Source organism: Lutjanus erythropterus, chromosome 9, assembly GCF_056507025.1.
Source record: "Lutjanus erythropterus isolate fLutEry1 chromosome 9, fLutEry1.hap2, whole genome shotgun sequence".
NCBI classification, from domain to species: Eukaryota; Metazoa; Chordata; class Actinopteri; order Lutjaniformes; family Lutjanidae; genus Lutjanus; species Lutjanus erythropterus.
Window position 1 is genome coordinate 34,304,409 of NC_139325.1, and position 27,145 is coordinate 34,331,553.

At 39.5% G+C, this 27,145-nt stretch overlaps 2 protein-coding genes across 3 annotated transcripts; both read left to right on the forward strand.

The window, feature by feature from the left end:
• Positions 1 to 77: 77 nt before the first annotated feature.
• usp5 (ubiquitin specific peptidase 5 (isopeptidase T)) lies at positions 78 to 16,138 on the forward strand. 2 transcript variants are annotated; one of them, XM_084727295.1, is made up of 20 exons: positions 78 to 329; positions 1,346 to 1,474; positions 2,217 to 2,283; positions 2,380 to 2,507; positions 2,843 to 2,988; positions 3,244 to 3,428; positions 4,275 to 4,369; positions 5,309 to 5,502; positions 6,688 to 6,759; positions 8,365 to 8,452; positions 8,601 to 8,726; positions 8,805 to 8,958; positions 10,648 to 10,810; positions 10,905 to 10,993; positions 11,666 to 11,851; positions 12,154 to 12,297; positions 12,395 to 12,537; positions 13,860 to 14,010; positions 14,239 to 14,323; positions 15,723 to 16,138. In XM_084727295.1, exons 1-20 carry the CDS (start codon positions 222 to 224, stop codon positions 15,814 to 15,816), a joined length of 2,547 nt encoding a protein of 848 aa, XP_084583421.1. In that variant the 5' UTR covers positions 78 to 221; the 3' UTR covers positions 15,817 to 16,138. The 2 variants fall into 2 exon arrangements, with proteins under 2 accessions (XP_084583421.1, XP_084583422.1); XM_084727296.1 differs by having other exon boundaries at positions 11,666 to 11,794.
• Positions 16,139 to 18,088: 1,950 nt separating this feature from the next.
• Positions 18,089 to 24,114, forward strand: LOC146321962 (T-cell surface glycoprotein CD4-like). Its single transcript, XM_084725763.1, has 8 exons — positions 18,089 to 18,231; positions 19,146 to 19,304; positions 19,398 to 19,535; positions 21,132 to 21,365; positions 21,481 to 21,567; positions 21,699 to 21,838; positions 23,191 to 23,258; positions 23,478 to 24,114. Exons 1-8 carry the CDS (start codon positions 18,135 to 18,137, stop codon positions 23,557 to 23,559), a joined length of 1,005 nt encoding a protein of 334 aa, XP_084581889.1. The 5' UTR covers positions 18,089 to 18,134; the 3' UTR covers positions 23,560 to 24,114.
• The last annotated feature ends 3,031 nt before the right edge of the window (positions 24,115 to 27,145 follow it).

Here is a 27,145-nt window from a genome sequence, read left to right on the forward strand (position 1 = left end):
TCGCTGAGCGAGAGTTCCCCTCCAGACACGACCCGGGTAACTGAGTTCGTAACGGCCTTCCCTCAACACAAGGCAGCGGCTCATGATTCATTCAGCCAAACACAGACAGCAGAAGACGGGCTAGACAACGGACACTCTTCCGAGCCGGGGAATCAAGAGGCTGGGTGTCCAAACTCAGAGGAGCAAGTGTCCCACTGAAAGGCGGAACTAGCTAGCTCGTCATGGCGGATGTTGGTGAGGTTTTGATGTCGGTTTTGTCCACAATTCGGGTTCCGAAGCCCGGGGACCGTGTCCACAAAGACGAATGCGCCTTGTCATTTTCCTCGCCGGTGAGCCATCTTCCCTTTACAAATTAAAACGTCAGCCCACAAGCAGCGTTGTTTCATTTCCCATTATCTCCTACTCTGTTTTGTTTTTGTATAATGTAACATTTTGTCAGTGCTGCTCTACTTTGACGCACTGGCTTCCCAAGATTTCCCTGTTTCAAGCAACTAGCAAGCTAGCTCCAAGCTAGGCTAATAATGCACTGTAATGGAAACTTAGCTGCTGTAGCTTTTTAGCTAGCTGTGTTAGTGTATGGGGATGGAGGGTATGCTGTCAAACTAGCCTGCTAGCTAACTGCTGTGACAAGACTGGTCATGCTTTTTAACGTAAATTTGCACCTAACGTTTCAATCATGACGGTGAAGTTTCTCGTGGGCAGAAAACATTAAACCAGTTTTGAGCTGCAAGCGTGAGCAGGCTGACAAGAGAGCTAGTTGGCTAAAATATAGTAACTGATAATGTGACATGGTTAAAACAGACACATTCAGAAGCGGGACTAAGTGTGGGCTCATCTAGACAAAAATATTGAAGTGTAAGACAAAAGGATCTTTTTTTTTTGTTTTGTTTTGTTTTAAAGATTTAGATATTAGTCTTTAGCTTCCTAGATATTTTGGTTAGTTTTAGGTGATTTGTAGGCTGTAACTGTTGAATAATACACGCATCTTTCAAACACATTTTAAATATAATTTGCTCAAACTCCTCATAGCTTATCAGGGTATCCTATTTCACATATCCTATGTGCTTGCACTTGTATTTTAAACTGTTTTGTGAATAAACCTTTGTAAACTGAAAATATCACTGCAGGCTACAGAGTAGGAAAGCACACAAGACAACAAATGCATATTTTAAATCTCTTTTAGGACTTTCCCAGAGGAAGATGCTGTATATCAAAATACTGCCTGTAAAGACAGAGAATTGAGACACCCACATTGCCTCCATTTTCAACTTCTCAGTGTTGTGTCACGGTGGAGAGAGATAAAGACATGTTGTAACATTTAACATTGCAAATGTTTTCTTTACAGGAGAGTGAAGGAGGCCTGTATGTGTGCATGAACAGTTTCCTGGGCTTTGGGAGTCAGTATGTGGACAGGCACCATGCTCGGAGTGGCCAGAGGGCTTACTTCCATATCACCCGGACTCGCAAGGCTAAGGTGGAGACTTTATGATTTAAAACTCTAGGAGTGAATGGAAGCAGTAATTTAAAGGCATACTGTGCTGAATTTTTCTAAAAAAAAATGTATGGACTCGCCACTAAAGGGTGTGGTGATGTTTGTATCTGCAGAGACCCCACCCTCTGCCTGTATTTTCTTATTTTCTCATTATTTTGCTGTGTTCGGGACACTTTACCAAACCCAAGCCTCAATATTTGACAGCCTGGGAATGAGACTCCTCAATTGACTATCTTTCTGGTGATTTTACAAACAACTGACAAATCCTGCATATTCTGTCTTCAAGTGGCTAGGATATGACACATCTTAGGATGTAATGTACTGTGGTGTGTGACGCCAGTTTCCTCTATCTAGCTAAGAATAATATGTAGTCGTTCATTGGGAACAATGCCTTCAAGAACCACCACATCATAATTCATGGGGAAAGTGGACAACAAAAGTGTCACAGTTAAGGAAGGCTGTGTTAAGTTGTGATAAATTGCCTATGCTGTGTTGTTTTTACATAAGTTTATATTTGGGTCACCAAAAATGTACTTTGTCTGTCAAATGTAGGGGCTCGGTGGCCTGTGGGGCCAGTGTGTAAAAATATAATCTATCCCTATTTTCCTTAAGACAGTGATCAGGTCTGCATATCTAAATTATGTTTGACACTGTTGGTACCATCTCTTTCCATGTCAAGAGAACAAATCTCAACACCCACTGAGATGCTATGCTATTCTTACAGAAGGAAGATGACAATAACTCTGGATCTGGACACCCACCTAAGAAAAAGCCCACCAGATTGGCCATAGGTGAGAGCATTAGACTGTACAAACAAATTTTATACAGATATCCTCTTTTGAGACTGATCTGTGTCTAACTACCCTCTTATTTTTCTGTCTGTCCAGGGATTGAAGGCGGTTTTGATGTGGAGCAGGAGCAGTATGAGGAGGATGTAAAGGTGGTCATTTTACCTGACAGACAGGAAGTGACATCAGACGACCTTGCTACCATGCCTGACGTTGTGAGAGAGCGGGTGAGATCTTGTGTGCTTCCTTGTAAGAGAAATGTTATTATTCACTCACTCACATTGTCATAATGTAAAAAAGTAATTTAAAAATGTCGTGAGTGCTCTTAGTACAAGGACGTGGCAAAGAGGCTTGCAGCAAACAGACAGTCTTCATGTATTTTTGACAGGTTGATCTTCATATAATATATTGCTGATGTATCACTAACTACTAGAACATTGGGGCACATACACACAGCAATATACAGGAACATTTGGAGAATAAATCTTGTTACTTTCAGTTTCACAATGACCTGTCAGTCTGATCTAATTTGTTCCTGTCGATTCGTTTGCCGTCCTTCAAGGTGTCCCTGTCAATGGCGGGTATCATGGCAGCCGACTCAGTGTCTCACGCTTTACAAGTTCAACAGTGGGATGGAGAGGTGAGACAGGAGTCAAGGCATGCCGTTGATCTTAAACAGCTCGACAACGGAGTCAAGATCCCTCCCAGGTGAGACGTTGGGCTGCTGCTGTCCCTAAAACTAACCTACCATGCAGTTCCTCATAGATTAGATACATTATAAACAGAGATTCTCTTATATTGCGCTCTAAATTGAAGAAAGAAGATGCTACGAAAACCTCTTATCAGTTGCAGAAGTGTATTCAGTGGAGAAGATATCCAGACAATAATGCTTTTGTGTTTAAGACCCATTAATCCATTATTGCATGAGTCCATTAATGCTGCTGTGTCTCTTTTCCATCCCAGTGGCTGGCGGTGTGAGGTGTGCGACCTGCAGGAGAATCTTTGGATGAACCTGACGGACGGAAAAGTGCTTTGTGGTCGCAGGTATTTCGATGGCTCCGGGGGCAACAACCACGCCCTTCTCCACTTCCAGGAGACAGGGTATCCACTTGCTGTCAAACTCGGTACCATCACTCCCGATGGAGCAGGTAAGAGGATGGCACAAATATTTTTTTCTGTGGTAAAAAAAAATAACAAAATCAGGGTGGTTTGTAAACTTGACTATAAAATGGTAATTTGTCATGTAGATGCTTTTGGGGATGTGGGAGTAAAATATTAAAGTTCATCTAAAATTAAATTGCAGTTTTGTCTAAGCAGACAGAGAACTTGTTTGCACACAGCCAATCAACACACTAACATCCAGATAGCACCCTGATACAGATCATAAACAAATTCTGACTTTGAACAACAACCCACAATAGCTTTCATGCTGAAGTCTACTTCTCATCTAACTTACAAACATTACCTCCTCCTTAGTTTGTTGAATGAGCCACCAACAAAACATTTGTTAGATTAAAATGCACTACTAACATCATCATAAAGGCCAAATGGATAAATAGTTGGTAATCATATCTGCAAATATCACTTTGGCCCATTAAAATTCTGGTGTGGACATTACTCTTCAGTACCATTTCTAATAACAAACTGTCTGCTCGTGTCCTGAAGCCTCAGTGCGAGTTTGTTTACTTTGTCTCTCATTCCCCCGGTTGCTGTTCAGCCTGCTGGCTGCTGTCAGTCAAACATAGACACAGACACGCCCCTCTGGCTGAGATGAAAGGGAGCATGTCTGATATTTCCCCAAATACATTTTTTCCCCCTAACTGTTATATAATAAAACTCTTAACAATACGCATGAAATCACAATGACATCATAATGCAGAGGGCGTAATATGAGGGCTATTATGGATCTCTGTTGGACTATATACAGTATGTACATTTGTGTGAAGCTTAGTGCTTTGTTGCCCTTAATTGCCACCACTGTTTTGTATGTCCAGATGTGTATTCCTATGATGAAGATGACATGGTGCTGGATTCCAAGTTACCAGAGCACCTCACTCACTTTGGCATCGACATGATGACCATGGAGAAGGCAAGTTCTGTCTTTCTGCTGTTTTAAGTCAAATCTGTTCTGTGTATTATTACTATTTTTTCTTTTTTTCTCATTGGCAATGTAAATATCAATTCTTCTCATTTTTCCCACTAGTTTACAATATTCAGCATCAGATCAAGTTCCTCTTCCTGTAGATGGAAGTATTACTCAGCCCTCTGCTCTACAACTGAAGTCTTACAAATTTAGTCAGATATATTGGATTATTTTTTTTTGTTCTGTTGGCAGACATCCAGACAGTTATGGCTCGCTCTGCCTCATAGAGCAGCCATCGATTACACAGTCAAAAATTCAGCTGCGGTATTGGAGAGCCAACAGCACGTAAAAAACTCACACCACAGAAAATTCATATTATTGAATAATTGTCCCACTTTTCTGTCTGGTTCTCTCCCTTGTTTATTTTTCTTGCCAGCTCACTGCTCAGTATCACTTTTACATATGTTTATTTAACATTATTATGGTATTATTACTGATGGACTATAATAATACAGTAATATTTCTCCTTGTGCACTCTTGAACAGAACAGCCATTATTATTCCCACATTTATTACTTTCCCCCCTACAGCAGAGTGCAGACTACACAGTTGTCAAAGTCTTAGATCTCTACCTCTGACCGTGTACTGTAATGTTGTTTCTTGTCTTGCTAATGTATTGCTTCATGCACATAATGATGTTGCACAGACAGGGGGTGGAGGAATTGTGCTACAGTGGAGCAGAAGACAAAGTGCAGCACTTAGTGCTATGATGATGTGTTTTGTTGTTTCTTCCTATTCTGCCTGCTGTTGCTGCTACTTTGTCTTCAGCTAATTTTGCTCATCACTTTTAAAACCTGCCTTTTTTGTAACCACTGTCACATACAATTTTATTTGTTTGTATACTGCAGTCTTTGTTCTCTTACTTCTTTGGCTTTTCTGTTCTCAGACCGAACGGACGATGACAGAGCTGGAGATCGCTGTGAACCAGCGTGTGGGGGAGTGGGAGGTGATCCAGGAGTCGGGGACTACCTTACGGCCCCTGTACGGCCCGGGCTTGACCGGCATGAAGAACCTGGGCAACAGCTGCTACCTCAACTCTGTCATGCAAGTGCTCTTCACCGTTCCAGACTTCCAGAGCAAGTCAGTACCCTGTTTTACCCTCCCATACTCCTTCCTGTTCCTCCCTGTTGTTATGTTGACCATGTTTCTTCCTGTGATCAAAGACAGCATGAATTCTCTTGGCAGACTGCCATGAAAATATTGCTGTCAAGTTGATTATTACAGCAGTAGAGGTACAATAATTATTCCTGATTTCTTAAATATTTGGTTGAGAAGTAACACTTTTCACACTGTCCAGCATTAACAGAAATAATAGCCACTGAATCAGACTTTTCTACAAGCATATGGAGTAAAGGTGTCCAGGGCATGCCTTACCTCCCCAAACAAGTCATAGCTGTAAAAGCCCACATTTCTTAATAATTGCATATTTTAATGATTTTGCCTACCCGATTGTTAACATATAGTGTATTATTGTGAGGGGGAATTAGGCTACGTGTGCGTTTTTGCCTACACAGTCTATAAAAAGCTATTGTTGGCACAAGGCAGGTATGATTTAGGAATCAACATTCACTTTGTTACACACAAAGCCGGAGAACATCACTTGTGACAAGATAATGAAAAATATCACCTAAAATATAGCTAAAAAAGTATATACTCAATATATATTACTGCAGGAAATTCCATTACAGGATGTCCCTGTCTGTGCAGTCAATATAATTCTTAATGCGTTTTGCTATTTTTGCTAAACACTGAAGACAACCCTCTGGTCTGTACTCGGCTAGACAAATTGTGCTCTGACACACCCTCACATAGAGCATGTGGCGGCAGGACTGATACAGGCACACACACACAGGCACATTTCTCCATCATCACACTCATGTTGATTTGAAGCGGAGGTACATGACATCATGAAATCGCAGCATGTTCATCAAACCTTTTTTTAATATATTTTTTGCAGGGTTCAATGCATTTAATTTTTAATTCATGCTTTTAATTTATAGGACAGCATGTGATATGACAGGAAATGGGGGGGAGAGAGAATGGGGGAATGACATGCAACAAAAGGCCATAAGTGGGAGTCAAACCCACGTCCACCGCAGAGGACTGCCCGGCCACCATCAAACCTATTTTATCAGAATCAAAAATTGATATAATAGTCTAATAAAGTAGCTGACAAAACTAAGATTAATAGAAAGCTGTTTGCGTATTCAAAGCCCTGCTAAATATAAAGAATTTGTTTCATGTCCTTCTATTTACGCCTTCCAGGTACGTGTCTAACATCGACAAGATCATTGAGGACGCTCCAAGCGACCCCACCCAGGACTTCAAAACCCAAGTGTGAGTGTCCTCTCCTACTGTCTGGTTATTTTCTATGACAAGCTCTTGTTTTACCATTACATGCCCCAAAAACAGCAAGGCCACTGTTTTAATAAATTATTGCAGGTTGTGAAGTGCTCCTTTGTAAGGCTGTGACAACAAATAATTTTCAGGAAATAATCTGCTGTGATTGATCAATGAATTTAATTTATTAAATGTAAAAAAAAAAAAGTGAAAAATTCTTATCACAATTTTCTATAGCCCAAAGTCACGTCTTCAGCTGGCTTCTTTTGCCCAACTAACAGTCTAAAACCCAAAGATTCTTTATTTACTTCCATCAATGATGAGGAAAAGCAGCAAATCATTATATTTAAGTAGCTGGAACCAGCAAATGTTTGACATTTTAGCCTGAAAAATGACAATTAAAAGTTGGCAACTAAGACTACAAGATGTGTTAAAAAAAAAAAATCATATCGGAATTATTTTAATAGGTATTGGGATCGCAATATTATTCACAACTAGTGGAAATGACCATTTTTACATTACAAGTATCATTTTCACTGAAAAAAAAAAAAGTTAAATCATGATTATGTGACATTTGTTCGGGTCTGTACCAAATAACTTTCATCTGGAGAACAAGATGTGTGGGCCAGGGCATCCTGCAGGAGTACAGCACTTCATTATAACGCTGGTTCGTCATACATCCAAAAATGTCAACTTCTGCAATTTGAATATTGCACTTGGCCATATAATGATTTCTGTAATATTTCAATTAATTGTGCAGCCTTATTGGCAACGAATGTTCTCTTGTTGAGTCATCATTGCAGCTCTACTCTTTTGCAGATCTCTTCTCCTTTTGCACAGTTTTCACACACATGCATTCAGACACACATCTCACCCACTTTCCTATTTTGTCATGAAGATGATGTCTTCATGCACGGTAGATGAAAGAATCCGTCCACATAAATACATATAAGCATGCTCACATTGTGCCAGCTGTCGGCCACAAAGCCGATTACAGACTCCTTTCTTGGCAGCTCCACGTTTTAAATGTGATTTTTATTTTTAATGTGCGCCATCCTCCTGAAGTGAAATGCTCTATTGATATCAGCTGGGTTTAGACAGCCCTATATTGACACTTGGTCTCGCATCATTTTAGCTTTATGCCATTACGGGAAAAAAGAGCTTTGCTTCTACTGTGTGTCATCTAAACTGACAGAGCCTCTGATTGAGAAAACAAAAGTGAAACCTTAGTCTGGTACAGACTATCATGTGTCCTGTCCAGTGACTTGACACTTTTTAGTGTTTCTCATTTTGTCAGATATAAAGACAAACATCAGTGCAGTAACTTCATTTACTCTATAATCTCGTGTTTCCACATCAAACTGAAATCTGCCCAATTTGATGTGTATGTGGCCTAATTCTAAACAATATCAACTTCTGTTGCTGTACACAAACATCTTTATTCCCACCAGAGATGAGAAAGGCTTCTCCCTGATTAGATGATCCACCATGCTATTTGAAAGCCAAAAATATATTTAGGCCTATATCCAAATCCTCCTCCTGTGTGAGACTCTGGTATATTGTTGGATGTGCAGTGATGTCAGCTTTGTTTGTTTATCACAGAGCCAAGCTCGGGTACGGTCTGTTGTCAGGAGAGTATTCCAAACCAGCACCAGACCCTGGAGATGAAAATGGTGCATCTGAACCCAGGGTAAGAAGAAACAATCAGTCACACTGGATTTACAAGTCTTAGGTTCAACAGATATTCATGGCACGTGTGGGATTTACTCTCAGAAGTAAAGTGAGAATGTGGTCTCCCTCACTGTTGACAGAATCAGACTGTTCATGCTTGTTTGCAGGGAGACCAAATCGGAATAGCACCACGAATGTTCAAAGCACTTGTTGGGCGGGGCCACCCAGAGTTCTCCACCAATCGACAACAGGATGCTCAGGAGTTTTTATTGCACTTCATAAACATGGTGGAGGTAAAGTAACATACTAATTCTGCTTCTCTTGTTGATCCTCAGCTTTGTTCTTATATTATTATTTCTTTTCACCCACAGAGGAACTGTCGCTCTGGAACCAACCCGTCTGAAGCCTTCAGGTTCCTGGTGGAGGAGAGGATTGTGTGTCAGCAATCACAGAAAGCAAAGTACACACAGCGGGTGGACTACATCGTCCAGCTGCCTGTGCCGATGGACCAGGCTACCAACACAGGTGAAGGGGCTGATGGGATACAATGTCTAACTCAATCTCCAGTTCTGCACATGGTCAGAGATATGAGCTGTGCTTATCGTTGGGTATAGAGCAATTCAGAGGTATTGAAAGGTCAAATAAGGTCAAAATCAAAACAGGCTGAAGTTTGAGAGCAGCAGCAATGTGTCATACAGCGGTGCATGATTCTACTGCTGATCACAGGAGAATTCATGATGCATTTATTAATCAGCTGTGACAGTTATGTTTGTGACAAGTGTTTCATGTCATTTAAATGGTGAACATGTAGAGAAATCTTTTCTAACAGGCTACTCCAGAGATTTAATATTGCACTTCTATAAAGTTTGGGCAATCACATTATTTATTTATTTATTTTTACTTACTCAACAGAGTCACAGAAGACATATACAACAATTTTACGGGCTTTATAGTACTGATCGGGACATGTAAACTGATTTTCATTCGCAAAATCGGTGGAGTGCAGCTTTAAGGTGGTTAGTTGAGGCTCTTGGATGAGAGCAACCCATCTGTGTACTTTGCTCCTGTGTCATGCCCCCAGCCCTTTACAGGTGAAAACAACCATTCCAATTCAATGCAAATTCAGAGGTCTTTGCCGGTTTAAATGCATAAATTACGAAAACCAAATTGCTGTTTAGCTATTAAGAGCCCAAATCCTCTGGCCAGCGAGTTGAAAAATCATGATCAGCATCATCACATTGAAAAAAGTAAAGTAGTAGGGTCACTAGGGTCACATCTGTCACTTTTTATATTGTTAAGACACTTTGTTTAGTTACTGCTGAACCAAACTCCATTCAAAAATCTGATGTTTTATGGAAGGGACATATTTTTTCACAGTAAAAACCATCACTAAAAGAGTTTTCTGATTCACTTAATTCTACAGACACAGTCGGCGCACATGTAATTTACTCAGTAACATTGTTAACAAACCTGTGATCTAAAGTTTGCCACAGAGAGACATACTGACTGGCTGCTTTCACAGGGCTTGTTTTTTTGTTTGTTTTTTTACCTTAAGAGGGGTGTGGTTGTGGGACGTGATGTATGGCTGTTCTCATTCATTGCAGCAATTAATGCAGGGTTGTGCAGGGTGTGAACCTGTTTATTTGTGCTTGGAAAGTAACCACTGTAGATCAATCATAATCCCCCCAAATAAACGGCAGTGAAGAAGTAGCATTTTACTTGTCCTGATTAACCAGCTTCTCTCGCTTCCCCAGCCCTGGGGTGTCATTATTTGGTCGATGAACCATGCCTTGTCAGCAACCAGTTTCAGAGATATATTTCAGTCTGACTGTGGAGCGGTCTGATAGCCAGATTGTGTGACTGTCCACTGCAGCGTGACATTGGGTTGCGTTTCTCAAAAAGTTGACTCTGTTTCAACTTTTCACTGCAGAGCCACTACGTTTTTTTCTGGTGTCCCCTGTGGCCCCCACTGCCGCAGCCAAAGTGCATTACTCCAATTCATAATGAATGAGGGGACTGGGGTTTTTTATTGCAACACCTGACTGGGTCTGAATAGAGTCTAAAACGATGTTTCCCACAACTATAGACGTGTGTGCATATGCTTTGCTACCTGAACTGCATTAATACTTTCAGAACAGTTGGTTGTATGTCGTGATCTCAGTGTTGTGCAAGTTGTTGTTTTTCAACCAATTACGTACCGTATTTCTGTAACAGAGGAGCTTCAGGAGGCAGAGCGTCGGCGTGAGGAGGGGGACACATCAGCCCCTACGGTGCGCGCACAAATCCCCTTCACAGCTTGCATGGCAGCCCTCAGTGAACCAGAGATCCTCACAGACTTCTGGAGCTCAGCTGTGCAGACCAAGACTACTGCTACCAAGTATGAAGAGACACAGTCACACATATTGAAAGGAATTTACGGAAGCAAGTCTTAGGATGTGTTTATTAATATCAGCTTTTGTCTCATTTGTCAGAACGACCCGCTTTGCCTCGTTCCCTGACCACCTGGTCATCCAGATTAAGAAGTTCACCTTTGGCCTTGACTGGGTTCCCAAGAAACTCGGTGAGCAAAGAGAGATATTGTTAAATGATTGTGTTAAAAAGATAAAATGTCTCTTGTTTTACCCAAAAGAGTTTATTCCTATCACAGTTGAAAATCTGTGTTTCCCCAAAAAAGTTAAACATTCAGTATGTAAGTTCTGCCACTGGTGGTCTCTCTCACATTGACACAATAACAAAATGATGTCTTAAAGTACCGTGGGATCATGGAGTTGTTTTCTTCTTACTTCCATCCTCACTCTCTGACATATCCCATGTTTTTTCTGCATGTGACTGATGTTGGAAACATTTGGGATAATCTAAGTACATCATTTAACAAAATGTATAACATGTCTTGCACTTTTAGACATTTTTATGGGCAAATGTTACATTTTATAGCTTTAAAATCTAATTTTAACTCTCCATCAACATAAAAAACAGGAGAGACGAGAGTGAAACAAAAATGGCAGCTCTTCTGCATGCAGCCTCCTGGAGTTAAAATGAGTAAACAAACCCAAAAAAACCCCAATAACTCAGGAGAATTAACTCATTATCATTATTAAAATACTGTCAGTAGTTTAAATATAATGTTAAGAAATGAAGGTGTGGAAATCAAACATTCAGACTGCAGTGGATGATGGGTAATTCGAAATGAAAAGTAGTTGTGAACGCTGTGTGATATTTTTCCTCTGTGCAGACGTGAGCATCGACGTTCCCGACACCCTGGACCTGAGCGCGCTACGTGCAACTGGCCAGCAGCCAGGGGAGGAGCTTCTACCAGAGGTGGCCCCGCCCCCACTCATGACCCCAGATGTGGAGGTTAAAGGTATCCTGGGTTCCCATGGCAACGAGGAGGACGACTCGCTCTACTCCCCACTGCTGTGTTAGTCTGTCTGTCATTTCTGCCCCTTTCCTTCTTCCTGTGTGGCGCTCTTATTTGTCCCCCCTCGTTTCCTCCTTTTCTTTCTTTCTGCCTTTTCTGTTTTCCCCCGCGTCCTTCCGTTGCCTTATTATTTGTTTACTTTTGCATAACGTGACGTGATTTCAGTTGCATTTCAAATTGAAGTATATAAGTTGAAGTTTCTGTATATTATTTAATTATTTTGCCTTTTGTCAGTGTTTTTGTGAAACACACATTCCACAAAGTACATCCAAATAATTAAGCTTTTTCCTCCCAACACTCAGCTCCAGTCCTTGACGACTCCACTGTGTCCCAGTTATGTGAAATGGGATTCCCACTGGAGGCCTGCAGAAAAGCGGTGTACTACACTGGGAACACTGGAATCGATGCTGCCATGAATTGGATCATGAGCCATATGGACGACCCAGGTGTGCAGAGCAGTGGGAGTTCACTAGAAAGCAAACGATCAATCAGTCTGACCGCTCTAATCACTCTTCATGTTCTCCACTTTCTGATTGGCTGCAGACTTCTCGGCCCCCCTGGTGTTGCCAGGCTGCAGCTCCGGCGCCGGGACCACACCCACAGAGAGCCTCTCCGAGGAGTACCTGGCAACCATCGTTTCCATGGGCTTCAGCAGAGACCAGGCATCCAAAGCACTTCGAGCCACGGTCAGAATCAGACTGCTTCCAGTTAGAGATGGGGATTTTGTCTAAAAGTAGAACTGTTCCAGCACAGACGCAGCTGCTCCCTTTTTTACTCAGACAGTAATGTAGCTAAGTTTTTGTCATGCTTGGAGACTCTAACCAGTGTTGGCCTCAAAACCTCGACAAAAATGAGTTGCAGGATTTTAATTAAAGTTGCATTAAGCTAAGCCATCTCAGAAGCACTGATATCTCTAGGATTTTGGTGGTTGTGACAAAATTATTGACATTAGCTACCACAGGTTTTTGCCTACATGTCCAAACGAAACAGCCAGAAAAAGTGAAAAAAAGAACTGAGTACAGTGACATGTGCATGCACACTAATTTTCCACTATTCAGAATATGACAGTATTTGAATTGACCGATCATGTAAACAGTATATCCCATTTGGATATTCTGAATTAGGTCTTACTCTGAATATAGCATTTTCTGATTAAGACAAGAGGGATATGCCAATCTTGTTTTAGGACCATTCTTTAAACACGTATAAAGCACACTTGGGATATGTGTCTCAGTTGGGGTTTTTACCAGTTTTACAATTTGCGCCCTTTTGCCTGTTTACGGTCAGCTCTGTGCATCATAAACAAACCAACTAGACAACAGTTTGCCAGGCTGTGGTAGACACACGTGCTTTTAAACATTATGAAAAGCTTGGATTAAGACATCATGGATATGCACAATTATTTGAACGCCGACCTTTTCAAGAAGGTGGGTGAGTGGATGAAGGAGGGAGCCACCAGTGAAAACTAAAAAAAAAAAACTATTTTGATGCAAGGAAGCAAAATGGCTCAAGCAGTTCTGCTTTTCCATAATCATGTCTGCACGGCTGAATGTAAACGGGAACATTAGTGGAATATTCATTTTCAATAGCTGCGTAAACAGATTAGTTGAAATACTGTCCTTTTTGGAACAAAGGCAAAAAAAAAAAAAGCATTTGGTGCATGTAAATGTGGCCAATTCGCCACAGGAAAAATACTGCTCATCAACGAGAGCAGAAGACAAAAACAGTAACTGACTCAGAGTTTCTGCTTGGATTTTGATTTTTACTGGAGCTGCTACAGAAAATGTTTAAGTGCAGTAACTCCTGGAAGTTTGTGTTATTTTGGAATGTTTCTATAACCTGATGGCCAGCCTCTGAAGAAATTACATCAGCTGCCTTTGGCCCTCGAACTTGTAAAATATTGTCCTGTTAAATCAAACCCGATCTTCTAAAAGCTTATGTTTGACCAAATGCTCCATTTGTTGATATTGTCTAATAGCGCCTCCTTTAACTGGCCTGTGTTTCACAGAGTAATGTCCTGGACCGGGCAGTGGACTGGATATTCTCCCACCTGGACGACCTGGAGTCCATGGACGTGTCCGAGGGTGGCCGCTCAGCTGCAGAGAGCGAGGGTGGCAGGGATCCTCCGCCTGGGCCTCGTGTCAGAGACGGACCAGGCAGTGAGTGTCCAGGAGGAGGATGAAAGAGGAGGCACTTTAATGAGCATTACCTCAGGATGTGTCCTCACAAATTAGCTGCAGAGATGTGATCAGAAAAATGAAATGTAGACAGCAGGAACATGATCATCTGCTTTTTAAAGTTCGTTCATCCAGCCATTATAATTTCATATATAATGTATTTTTTTTTCTAATTATAATTAAACTCATGTTTTTTTTTTCTTTATCTAGAATACGAGCTGTTTGCATTCATCAGTCACATGGGAACGAGCACGATGTGCGGCCACTACGTCTGTCACATCAAGAAGGATCAGCAGTAAGTGTTTTTTCACACTTTCTACTTTTATCAGAATCAGAAGTACTTTATTGATCCCCGGGGGGAAGTTTCTGCATTGCTCCCATTCAAGTACAGAAGTATATATAAAAATGGAAATAGAAATCCTGAGTATGTAAAATTATTTTTAAAAAGTATGTGCATTATACTACTATATACAACAATATCGAAAAAAATTAGAAAGAAGTGGTGTAAAAATGTGGAAACAACAATATATACAACAAATAGTGTTTAAAAAAGGGGTTACTCCAAAGCCTCAACATGTCATTTGAAAGTCAGAACCAACTGTGGCTGGGTGACATGACGGTACATACCGCGCAACAGAAGAAAAGTGTCCACCTGCACAGATTTGGCAATACAGTTTCTACCACGGGAGCAGGCTGTGTAGCAAATTCAGGGCTCAAGTCTCGCGTCATCGCGTGATTGTCTCGTGATCTCACAAATCCAGCCGCCTCCATTCTGTCTCTGTATGCATCCATGGCCGCCTCAGAGGGTAACGTGATTTGGGCAGCAGGAGAGCGACAGTTGGCGGCGGTAATGCCATCAAGCTGCCGTAGAAGAAGACAACATGGAGGAGGGTGAAATTGTAAATAAAGAGCAGGAGGCATCCCAACGTGCCCAAGCCAGTAATATCATATATGAATATATATTTTATGATTAATAATCAAATGTGATGAGGGAAGGTATTTTCTGGTTATTTTATCAGATTTCTTAATCGTCATAAAAACCTTTGCCGTGATATAAAATTACATACCATCATAGAAGATTTTGGCCACCTGCCTCTAGAACAAACCATTTACAGCATCATTGCATGTCAGTTCCTGCAATTAAATGTTTTTTATTCATGTAGATCCTTTATTCTGAAAGGGGAAAAAAATGTGTAAAAGCCTCACACATTAAATGCTTTCTGTTCTCTAATCAGAAGTGGATTTATTCATCAAATGTCTTTAAAGTCATATTCTAGGATAATGAAGCAGCTGGTTTTATAGTCCCTCAGCAGGGGGCACCATACACCATACAGACTCCAGCTCTGGTCTGAAGTGCTGATGTAAATTCACCTGTCACTGAACTGAGGTCTAACTGGTTTATATCCACTTAGGGATCATTTCTATTATCAAAATCTAAAATACATCAGCCATTTTCTTCCTGAGTGATCTGTTCTCGTGGAGGGTTCTTTGAACGCTGGCCTCAGATGATCTGAGATTCCTCAAAATGACTTTTATGTGTTCTAAAATTATGCCGTTGGTTATCTGGGAAGAGTAGGTGTCACTTAAACCAAGTAGTGGATGTTTTATTCTCAGTCATTGTTCATAATTAAATCCATAATCCGTCTGTTATCAAGCAGCTCTTTGTGAACCGGGCCGATCTTTCTGTTTCACAGGTGGGTCATCTTCAACGATCAGAAGGTGTGTGCTTCTGAGAAACCTCCCAAAGACCTGGGGTACCTCTACTTCTACCGGAGAGTGGCCGAATGAGACGAGGGAGCGTTACACTCGGAGGGGGGGGGGGGGGGGGGGTGAAAGAGGAGAAATGTGGACGCTAACACAAACACACGAGACAACAGTCGTAGTCGCACCTCACCAAGCTCTTACAAACGCCCCGGCACGCTTCACAACTGACAAGTGTAAATAAAACTCTCAGATTGCGTATATACACAGTTAAATAAGTTGGTGCAGATGTACAGATGCTGTATGGTGTTGGGGGGGAGGGGGAGGTTTTTCCTTTGATCCATCGGTTACAAACCATGGGCCTGTTCAGAAAAGCAGATTCATTCGCTGAGGCAGTTGTGCTGCGTAAAACCGAGACCTGTCTCGAATCTGATAAACGGGTTTTACTCAGCAGAAAATATCCAGATTATTCAGAAAACCTGCTTCATGAACCGGGCTCCAGACCATTCATTCACTCCTTATTAACAGAATGCTAAACTATCACCATTGATCTGTGTCCTGACTATTGATTTCCACTGCCATCAGTAGTCACTGCCCCTCCCCGTCAAATTACATCTCTTGCAGCCCTCCTCTTCTCTTATTGGACGGTTGCCGCTTGGTGTCACCCGTTTAGCCCGGCACTGACTCCTCCTCTACCCGTTTCAGTAAAAACTGTTAAACATCACACACTGAGAGGAAATGTCAGTGAATCAAACAAGTAAATAACAGCTCAAATGTGTGTTACAAAAAGGAAATAAAAAAAACAAAAAAGAAAAGTCAAAACACCAAATCAACTTGTTTTTTTTTTTTCTTAAAAGTTTGGTGAGGGTGATATCTGGGTGATTTTTGTTTTATTTTGTTTTTATTTTGCAAACAAATCCTTTGTTACTTCTGCTGTGACAAATAAAGAATTGTCTTTCTGTCATTGTGCCTTTTTCTTTTTTAATAAGTCAGCAAGGAACAAGTTTCCATCTTATGATCACTTCTCTAAATGTTTTTACGTGGTGATGTGATAGTCCAGTTCCTGTCAGCGAGGCTAAAATATGTTAAATGCTTGTCTCATTACCTCATTTAAACGAAAGTGTTTTTAAGTCATTCCACAGAACTCCACTCGGCTTCGTGTAAAAACTCCACCCTGTACAAAATGCCAGGCCTAGTTTGTGAGAAAGCGCAGGCATGAAGAACAAACCCACAAAGATCTGGGTTTTGCATTGGCCTACAACTTTCCAGATGCAGGTTTCTTTTTAGATCTCTTCCGCCTTCTACAGCTTTTGCATCCCTGCGCACTTGTGTTCGATGAAGTGAAGCTCAGAGGAGATGAAGAAAGATTTTGGCCTTCAATAAAAGCAAAAAAAAAAAAAAAGACCCTCCACTGCCTCCAAATTAAGGTAAGATCTTAAACTGGATCATGAAGTCAAATTCTCTATCATAAAATGAAATAACTGGATTTAATGCCATTTTTCTGTTTATACGTCGACTAAGACGGATCAGCATAGTTCATCACAAATGTATATGTAAACTGTTTTAAAGGTTGCTGTTTTCTGACTTCCTGTATGTTTTTTATTCATAACAACATTTTAGAAACTTAAGTGTTTAAGTTTGGATTAAAAGCTCTTTAATGTGAAGAAGAAAAATGTGCTCAACCATGTTTCGGAGCCTTGTTCAGTCATCGAGATGAAATATCTTGATGTCAAATGAGGCTTTTTAGATGATTTTTTAACAGTAAAAAAGAAAAAAATAACTAAAGTTGAAGTCCAAAGTATTAATTATCTGGTCAGATTGTAATTGTTCTGGCTATCTTAAATAACTTAAATGCAAATATATAATTTGTGCCTTAAAATGGGAAATTGTTTAAATAGATTTAAGTATTTAAGCTCACTGAATTTAGCATTTAAACCTTTCAAAATTGTGAAAACATCAAAGAAGACGGAGTGAGCCAAATGAGTGATTTGTCCGATGTTGTATGAGAACCTTATTAAAAACAAAGCTGTGCACAACAAATTAAGTTTTTTTTGTAAGAAACATATTTTTGATGTACGATCAAATAAATTTGGAGCAAGTCGACAGCAAAGCATCCGAACATGCATTATTGAGCACCTTAATTAAATACAAAAGAGCTGAAACATATGCTGGAATTTTCCCAGTGACATTTGGTTCAGAGTTTTGTTTTTGTTTTTTTGTTCTGTTTGTTTCATGTGAGTCTAAGAAGAAAGTTTAAAATTTTTGATACACAAGATGGAGAGAGGAAGGAAGTAGAGAGCTAGCTTGGTGGTTAGGAATCACATCTTGTTCATCTCAGACAGAAGCTGTGTGCGGTTTCTCTCACTTAACAATGTTCACTTTCACATAATGAACTACTGCATTGAATGTTTTTTGTTAATTTCCTCTTCACAGATATTTGTCTCTGTTTCACCCCCTTAGATCCAACATTCAAAATGAAGACAGTTGTGTTGTTTGGGTTTGGTGAGTGAATATACTTCATTGTAATCCCTTAAAATAATTGCCAGTAGCCCAGATCCAAATAACGTACGTGCTGTTATTTTTACGAGACTATTTTACAAGCTTGAAATAATATGTTCTTTATGAGACAGTCATTATACCCTAATCAGACACTTACATTTAATGGTACACTAATAAGATGTAACAAGCCATACTTTGTGTTAAATTAGACGAAAAACTAGAAATATGTTATTGCACAGTGTTAGACTATATTAGATGGTAATTAGGGACACATTACAACGGATCTACAAAACAGAACTGAAGCAAAATCTCATATCTGCAGCTTTGCCATTTAAAAACAAAATGTGAGCCAGATCTACTGAGTAAAGGCCAAAATTATAGAGGCGGAGGGGTATTTTGTCTGTGGGTCACTGCGCAGACATATAATGGTACTGTAGGCAGATAATGTGATTTGAGCAAAGGAGTAGACGTCTGTCTGCTGATCGTATGAGACCAACAAAAGAAGACGTGTCTCAAATAGTTCTGTTTTTTCAGATCTCTTGTAATGTGTCCCCAATTACCATCTAATAAAGGCTATAACAGTGGGAAACAATACACTGTAGTTTACAATACAGTTCTGTTGCAACATAAAGGTCGAACAGGGCTCTAATGCTGTCTAATAAAGAACATTATTTGTAGTTTTTTTGTGTTAGGTCTAAAAGAAAAGGTGTGACCTGAGGTTCTGGTAGAACAGCTGCAGCTGTGTTTTAATCATCCCTGATCTCCCTTTTTATCTTCATATGAGTCTCTAATGCAAAGTAATGAGGATATTTTACAGTTGGTCCTTGTCTGAACACGCAGGGTTTGTGGTGTTGTTGTCTGGTGAATATATCATATGAAGTAAAGTTTGCCTCGTTAATGTGATCGTCTCTCTTCAGTGCTGAGTGCACTGTCTGCTGCAGGCAGAGTGATCGTCACAAAGCCAGGAGAGTCCGTCACCTTAGATTGTGGAGTCAGCAGCTTCCAGACTAGCCTGGAGTGGCATTATAAAAATGGCCTGATTATAAGGCAGTCTTCCAGGAGCTTCCAGAGCAAAGGTATAATCAGACAGACCTGAGACACAACCTGCACCACAATATATTGTTTTAAAAACATTACTGTTGGTAATTACATTTGTTTTTCTTTATTAGGCAAAGTTGACATTGCGCAAAGGTCAAGACTGAGACAGACAAGTCTGACTATCAATGGAGTGAAGGAAGAAGATGCTGGAAAGTTCACTTCAGTGGTAGATGGCACATCTCAGGATGTTATACTTGTTGTGGTCTCAGGTAAGAATAAGAAAGAAAAATAATAAGTAAATAGATTAATACATGACATTAAAATACACCAGTATTTAAATGAACTGAATTTTTTTCTGCACCAGGTAAGTTTTACTGACTAAACAATTAAAGCAATTAAATCATTTTGTGCAGTTTAATGCAAGACAAAAACAAAATAAATACAAATCTAATGTCACACACACACACACACTTTTTTTTTGTATTGTTTTAAGCCTTAAAGGTCCACTGTGTAAGATTTAGGGGGATCTATTGGCACAATGTGGCGGCAAATAAGCAAAGGTAGGCTGAAAATAAGAATCGTTGTGTTTTCGTGACCTCAGAATGAGCAGTTTATATCTTCAGGGGGCGTCGGTTCTCTTCAACAGAGGTCATAATGTTGCACCACCATGTTTATACGGTAGCCCAGAACGGACAAACTAAACCCTGGCTCTAGAGAGGGCTTTCCACATTTTGCGGCCAACGTAGGTTTTCCTACACGCTTGGAATAGAGGAGTGAGACGAAGTGGGGATTCAGACAGATTTAAAATGGTCAAAATATCCTGATTCAAGTCCCTACTGGAGCTCAAGTTCCAAAAAACACTGGACCCCACCTTTTAGGGATGCACTCGAATCCAAATCTGTTATTCAGGAAAACACAATGCAATGGAAACACATTTATTATTATTCAGGGGAAAAGTAAGTTCCAAAATGTAACACAGTCATGTTTAACTTTCATCTAAGTGCATATTTTACATTTTTACATTGGTACTTAATTTGATATTGAAATATTATAATATTAATATATGTATAATATTCTGTTCTGTGAACTGCTGTAAGATTAACAAGAACCATGAACGCAGCATTATTGGAATTTAAGGTTATTCCCTTCAACTGGAGTATGTTTTTCTATAAATCTTTAAGAGTTTCCATTTAAAATGCAAAACAAAATCTTAAGATTTCTAAAACATTTTTCGGTTTCTTATTTCCCCAGTTGATGGGTTGGTGGTGGTTGGGTTCAGCTCATAAAACTTGGAACATTTTCCTGATTTGACTTCTGGCTTAAACCACTTCTTCTGTATCTGACTGCACACAGAGAGAGAGAGAGAGAGATGATTTTGTTGGTTGAACAGAAACAGAGACAAATAATGACGCCTCTGTGCACCAGTACTACCTGTCTCATAACACACTGTCACTAGACCCTCCCTGCCTGGTAGACTTCTTTAAAACTTCCTTCCCCCAGAGTGTTAACCGACTTCCTGTTAAACAAAAAAAAAGTCTCTTAGCTCAGGTTATTTTTTTTAAACTTTAGAAATCTCCCTGTTATCCAATTATTTTCTCAAGCTGAGCAGTACTTAATATGATTAAACTGTGTTCCATGTGTAAAATCAATGAAGTGCACCTTTAATTTAATAGTTCTAAAATGTTCCAGTCTGTAAAACCAATCAAAGCACTGTGATATATTTCCATTTTGCTCTTCCTGTCATGTCATAAGGGTGTGTCATGTTCTTAATGATCTGGATGAAGCCCTTTGTTCAGCATGGCCTCTCCTTTCTCGTTGTGATTCTCACTGTATCCTCGCTCCGGTCTTTTGTCCCCCTCTGTCAGTCTCGGCCAGCCCCTCCACTGAGCTCCAGGTGGGCAGCGGGGCCACGCTCCAGTGTCAAGTAAGTGGTCTGAACCCAGACCTTACAGTGCAATGGAAGGGGCCAGGTGGACGGGTAGAAAAGGGGTCACCGGTCCAATTGAAATCTGTGGCCCGCTCAGATGCAGGGACCTGGGAGTGCACGTTCTCGCACCCCGAAGGGACGCACAGCGTGAGACTAGAAATCAACGTTCAAGGTAGGACACGGTCTTCAACCGAAGTCTTCGCATATGGTTTTTACCACAACAAAAACAGCCTATGTGGTCAGTGCCAAAAGCAAGATGTGCTGTGTTTTGTTTTTTTTGCTTTCAGAGCCTCCTACAACACCTGCACCTGCAAATGTCCCAAGTGTCCCAAACCAAAACTCAAAGGAGGACCAGAAGAGAAACTGCTCTACCTGTGCGTGGTTTGTTTATGTCTGCAAACCCTCTGACTACGAGCACATACTACTGAAAGTGATTCTTCACTGGATGTGTCACTGATCCATTATCCTCCCTCTCTGCCATTTTCTGTTTTCTTGGCTCAACCAGGTAACAAAACTCCACCCAAAGATGGTGGGCTGCTGGGACTCAGCTGGTGGATGTGGGTCATAGTTGGAGCTGGCTGCCTGGTTGTGATTCTCCTGCTGGTTGCTATTATTTGCTTGTACAAGAGGATCAAAAGAAAGAAGGTTAGCAAAGGAAATCATCCAGGGAACTTTGGACATGTAGTCTGGGTTGCACCAACAAAGATCAACTTTAATCTGAGATTAGCTCTAATCAGAATTAAGGAAAACTGGGTTTAAAATGTCTTAATTCAAATTTAAAATTAAGCAGAGCTCTTACACAGTTAATCTCAGTTTAGTAAATCAAAGTTTATTAATGAAAATCAAAATTAATTAGAGTTCAATAGCTGAGATGAGTGCTTACCATTTTTTTTTTTTTAAATAAATAGATAAATAATAAAATTGACTGCTGCTGGGAGCTAGTAAGTATAAAAGAATGGAGAAAACCATCTTAGCTTTCAGCTGCTCTGTTTTCCTTAACTAAACATTGCACTGTTTTCAAGCTAGCTAAAAAAAAAAAATGAAGAAAACCTTACATCTTTTGCTAGTTAGCTAAAAAGTTAATTGACTTTTACTTTGTTTGCAAGATAGCCAAAAAGTTAACAAAACATGAATGTGGTTGCTAGCTGGCTATTTTTTTTTTAATTGTTTATTATATTGTTTGTTTGCTAGCTAAAAAGTTAATAAAACATCAGTGTTGTTGGTAGCTGGCTAAATAGTTTTTTTTTTTTGTTTGTTTGTTTGTTTTTTTAAGTTGTTTATTATATTGTTTGCTAACTTTAAAATTAATAAAACATTACATTGTTTGCTAGCTAGCTAAGTTGTATTGCTTGTTGCTATCTTAAGTAGTTGCTATTTAGCTAAAAAGGTAAATCAAAAAAATGTTATGCTAGCCAGCTAACTAAATGTTACATTGTTTGCTAGCTGATAAAACTTTAAATAAGTTCTATTGTATGCTAGCTGGCTAAAAAGTTAGTTAGCCTAGTTAGCCTAGTTAGCTGATAGCTTGGCTCAGCAGCTCTAATTTCTCCTCCTTTGAGAAAGACTTGTTGGCTGAATTATCAACTGGATTGTAGAAAGAAAACTGGATTGGAAGGAAAGAAGAGATGCAACATAAAACTGCTTGAGTTTGTCTCTTAACTTTCTTCTTGGAATTTGCTTATTTCTCTCAATCCATCTCAAAAAGTCAGCCATTTTAATATTTAAACCTCCTCAAGTGTAGGTTTAAAGATCACATTTTTAAATTGGAGTTTAAAGTTTTGGTGCAACAGAAAAAAAATCTAGGTTTAGAGTAATAATTGCTCTTTCTTAATTTTAAGATAGTTTAAAAGTTTGACGCAACATAATTTAAAGTTAAAACATGATTTAGTAACTGGTACAACCCAGCTTTAGATGAATAGTCGGGATGAAGGAGGATGGGTTACTGCAGCAAACCAAAAAAAAAAAAATGATAATGTGATTTTTTATTCCTGCTATAGAGAAAACTGCAGAAGATGAAGAACAGCCGCCTGCCAGTAACAACCAATCTGTACTGCCAGTGTAACCGGTAAATGTTCTTAACTTTCTTCTATCTAGTAAAAAAAAAAAATTACTTCATCCCCTCTCCAGTAATCTCTGCTCACTTTACAGATGCTTTCTAATCGACTCTATTCACTTTATATTAATGACAGTTTGACCTTCATTTTCGGTGTGCCTTTTACCAAGTACTTCATTATTGTGTTGTAATTAGTGTGAAAACTTCTCCTCTTTCCTCTCTTTATCACAGCCCAACAGCTGCAGCAAAACCGCAGCAAGGACGCCGGAGAGAGAAGCCATCAGCCCCCCCTCTGCAGCTCCTAATGGAGTGACATGAAAGGCCGATTGAAGAAAGCAGAGATAGACAAAAAAAAAAAAAAAAATAGACAGAAAGAAGGAGAGAGAGAGAGAGTGTGTAAGAGGAGGGAAAAGAGAGGAAGAGATAGAGATAAAGAGAAAGAGACGGAGCGAGTGAAAGAGAACCCCAGTGTGAATATGGCTTGAATGTAAATGGGCTTTTGAATGCTCTTGATGAAAATGAAAATCAAATGTAATGATGTGGGCACTTTGAGCTTTTTCACCAAATATAACCAGTGAACTGAATGCAAATAGGCTCTTCCATCTGCAGGAAAGACCAGCAACAGTCTGTACTTAGTATTTTACATTTATGCAGCATGTTAACGTCTCCTTATAAACGGCATTATCAGCTTCTTAGGTGCTGCCTTTCATCTTGAATTTCATTCAGCTGATTTAGTTGCATTTTCTCTTATGATTCTGTGTATTGATTTTTATGTATACTTTGTCTTCATTTCTAAAGGTTGTAAATGGAAAAATTACTGTAGTAAAATTCTATGTGTATTTTGCTGAGTCAATAAACTGTAATGATACCCAACTGATTTGTAAAATCATTCCTGAGCTCATATAACAGAACAGGGGAAGCTTATATCAGCCAGATATTATAATCAAGAGGAATGTGACAATATTAAAGTATCATAATAGAAAATGGCCCAATGCTGTGATATCTATCCTGATATCACATTGTCAAATATTTTATTTTATTATTTTAATTTTATTTTATAAATGTTCTGCTACTGAAGACTGCAAATGCTTAGGTCATGAAAGCAGAAGCACTTAAATTTTAAAGAAAAAAACAACCCATTTTATACAAACAAAAGTGCTGAACACATCAGATTTTTAAGATGTATTATTTTTTTTTAATTTTGCGATAAATATATTGTGGACTTTAGGTAAGGTAATATAGTTTTTTTTTAATTTAAGTGTCATGTACCAAAATAAAATGGGCTTCTTGGGCTGATAAGACACTACAAACAACAAAACAGAAGAAATCAGGACCATAATACAATGGTAATTGTGATATTATCGTACCTTTGGTGTCATTACATCCATAAAAATCAGTAAAGCTGAATGTGCATCTTTTCTGGTGAATGACCTGTGCATTCTGTAAGTAATTTTTAAAAAGGCGGGAAAGGCGGACCCCGCCATCTTTATTTATATATACATATATTCCAAAAGGACATCAGGTCACTGAAACTGTATATATATATATATATATATATATATATATAGATAGATAGATAGATAGATAGATAGATAGATATAGATATATAGAGATTTATATGTGTGTGTGTGTGTGTGTTTCCTGTAAAATTAAAAAACAAATAATAAAATATAAAAGACTATCTGCAAATACATATCTGACAACACACACTGATACCCATATATACCAGTGTAGCTGTGCAAGGCCAAAATCAAGCCCATAATATCAGCTGACAGTTATATCGGTCAGGTTTTAATTCTAACTTTTACCTTCTTGAACATATCATCAAACATCATGTGTAGTCTTTTATGCCATAATATGCTTTAAACCGTGCTTATACTGGTACAGAAACTCTTTCTTCTCCATAACTGGTGCAGGACAATGCAGGTGTTGATACCAGTGCAGCACTACATGCAAAGAAATACACAGTAAACACCTGTTTCACACAGTAACACAAGACCACTGAACAACGACACACATACACGCTTTAATATAAACATACATACAAACATACATATTTAAAAGTGAACAAATATTTGATGCCTTACATGAGCAAAGAAAAAAGAAAAGAAAAACAAAACTTCTACATTGTCTACATGTGTGTGTGACATTATATCATCCTAATCTATATAATCCATTTAGTACATAACAGATAGGATGGGATCATAGTGGTGTCTGACTTCCTGTGTGTGTGTGTGTGTGTGTGTGTGTGTGTGTGTGTGTGTGTGTGTGTGTGTATGAAAGCGACACCTGCAGTGCCGACAGCCGACCAAATGTCAGAGCTGAACTCGTCGCTGCACTGAGAACATCACATGTGAGTACTTCTAAACATACTGTGTATATACTCAGTATTCTTCTTGTTAGGAGCTGATTTCTTTCAGAGGGACTCTTCCTCATTCTGGATAGCCGTGTGTCTGTGTTTAAGGACATTAATCGTTGCTTCAAACACTGACAGACGCTGCCGGAGATCCTCTCCTCTCGTAGACAGAAGCCAAGGGGCGCTGAGGGGCAAGGCTGTGGAGCTCAAATCTGGTCTCATCCAAGGCCACATTTAAAAAAAAAAAAAACTCCATGTCTTGTTCCACATGCTGATTGATTTGTCTCGGCCTCGGTCTGGTTTCGTCTGCCTTGTTGGCGTTTTGCTTCAAAAACTGGCATAGCTGATCTCAAATAATAACAAGAACATGACGAGCCAGAATAACCAAATGTCTTGTGATATTTCACTGATAGAAACACAGATCGGTTGGATCAAGTAAAACAGCGCAGAGTGATTTGCTCTGTGTTTCATCACCAGCCTTGAATAATAATGATGATGATGATATTGTATCCGCCTCGACCTGTGAACTCTGTGGGCCTCCTTTCAGATTTTAACAGTCTTTGTGTTGTGCTGTTCCTGATGACGACCCCTGAGAAGGATTTCAAAATCTCATATCAGAAACCCCTAAAATAGAACGATCTGTTCCTCAGCTTCTTCACATCTAAAGAGCAAATCTTATGCAATAACGGCAGAAACATTCTGTGGATTTTGCAATCGTCAACGCTGATGGGGAGCTTTTCACAAGTCGTGCACGAACTGCTCGCTCTTATGGAATAAAATCTGTTCCTGAATATAAAAACCATTAAACCAAGGAGAGTTTGAGTGTTTAGATCTTGTTTCTATTGACCGTTGGTATCAGCTGCTGCAAAGGACAACAGCTCTGTGGCCTGCAAACTGCTGCCTGCCACGAAAAATGATTCATGAGCTTTTGTTCACCAGTTACTCTAAAACTAGTTTAAAACTTGAAACACTTTAGATTACAAACAATACATTTTCAGTTTGTTTCTAACTTTAAACGGCAAAACAATCATGACAAATATATTTTGAGGCGCTTATAATGTATGTAAAATATTTTTACATGTCAAATTACAGCTACACTGTGACAGAACTGACCTCATACAGGTTCAGTGTTGCTCGTGATCTGTAGATGAGTTTACCAGCAGTGACTGAACAAGCAGCTTTCGGTGTACTTTCAATAATGAGACAAAGAAAAGCGATATATGCTGTAGCATACATGCATGTGTGTTTGTCACGGTCCACAAACATAATGTGGCATAAATCGTGTATAAATGTAACGTCACTCAAAAAATTCAACACATGACAAAGTTTTGCTTTTATTTGATGAAACAGTGAAGAAACGTGAAGAAAAACTGAAGCTTTAAAACAGATTTCGTGTTTGTACGCTGACTGTAACGTTTTCTTAAATGCTGCCCTGTCTGGTTTGTTTCGTGGTCTGAAATATAATGAATTAAAGATGAGGCATGTGAAATGTATTTTAAAAACAACCTGCAACACGCTGCTAACCGATAATTCAGCCCCAAAC

Excerpts from the sequence above, each read along its gene's own strand:
- usp5 (XM_084727295.1), top strand. The coding sequence starts at position 222 with ATGGCGGATGTTGGTGAGGTTTTGATGTCGGTTTTGTCCACAATTCGG. Across the intron at positions 5,503-6,687 it reads GTTCCAGACTTCCAGAGCAA|GTACGTGTCTAACATCGACA; the intron begins GTCAGTACCCTG and ends TACGCCTTCCAG. Across the intron at positions 10,811-10,904 it reads ACCAAGACTACTGCTACCAA|AACGACCCGCTTTGCCTCGT; the intron begins GTATGAAGAGAC and ends CTCATTTGTCAG.
- LOC146321962 (XM_084725763.1), top strand. The coding sequence starts at position 18,135 with ATGTTTTTTGTTAATTTCCTCTTCACAGATATTTGTCTCTGTTTCACC. Across the intron at positions 18,232-19,145 it reads AGTTGTGTTGTTTGGGTTTG|TGCTGAGTGCACTGTCTGCT; the intron begins GTGAGTGAATAT and ends GTCTCTCTTCAG. Across the intron at positions 21,366-21,480 it reads ACTAGAAATCAACGTTCAAG|AGCCTCCTACAACACCTGCA; the intron begins GTAGGACACGGT and ends TTTTGCTTTCAG.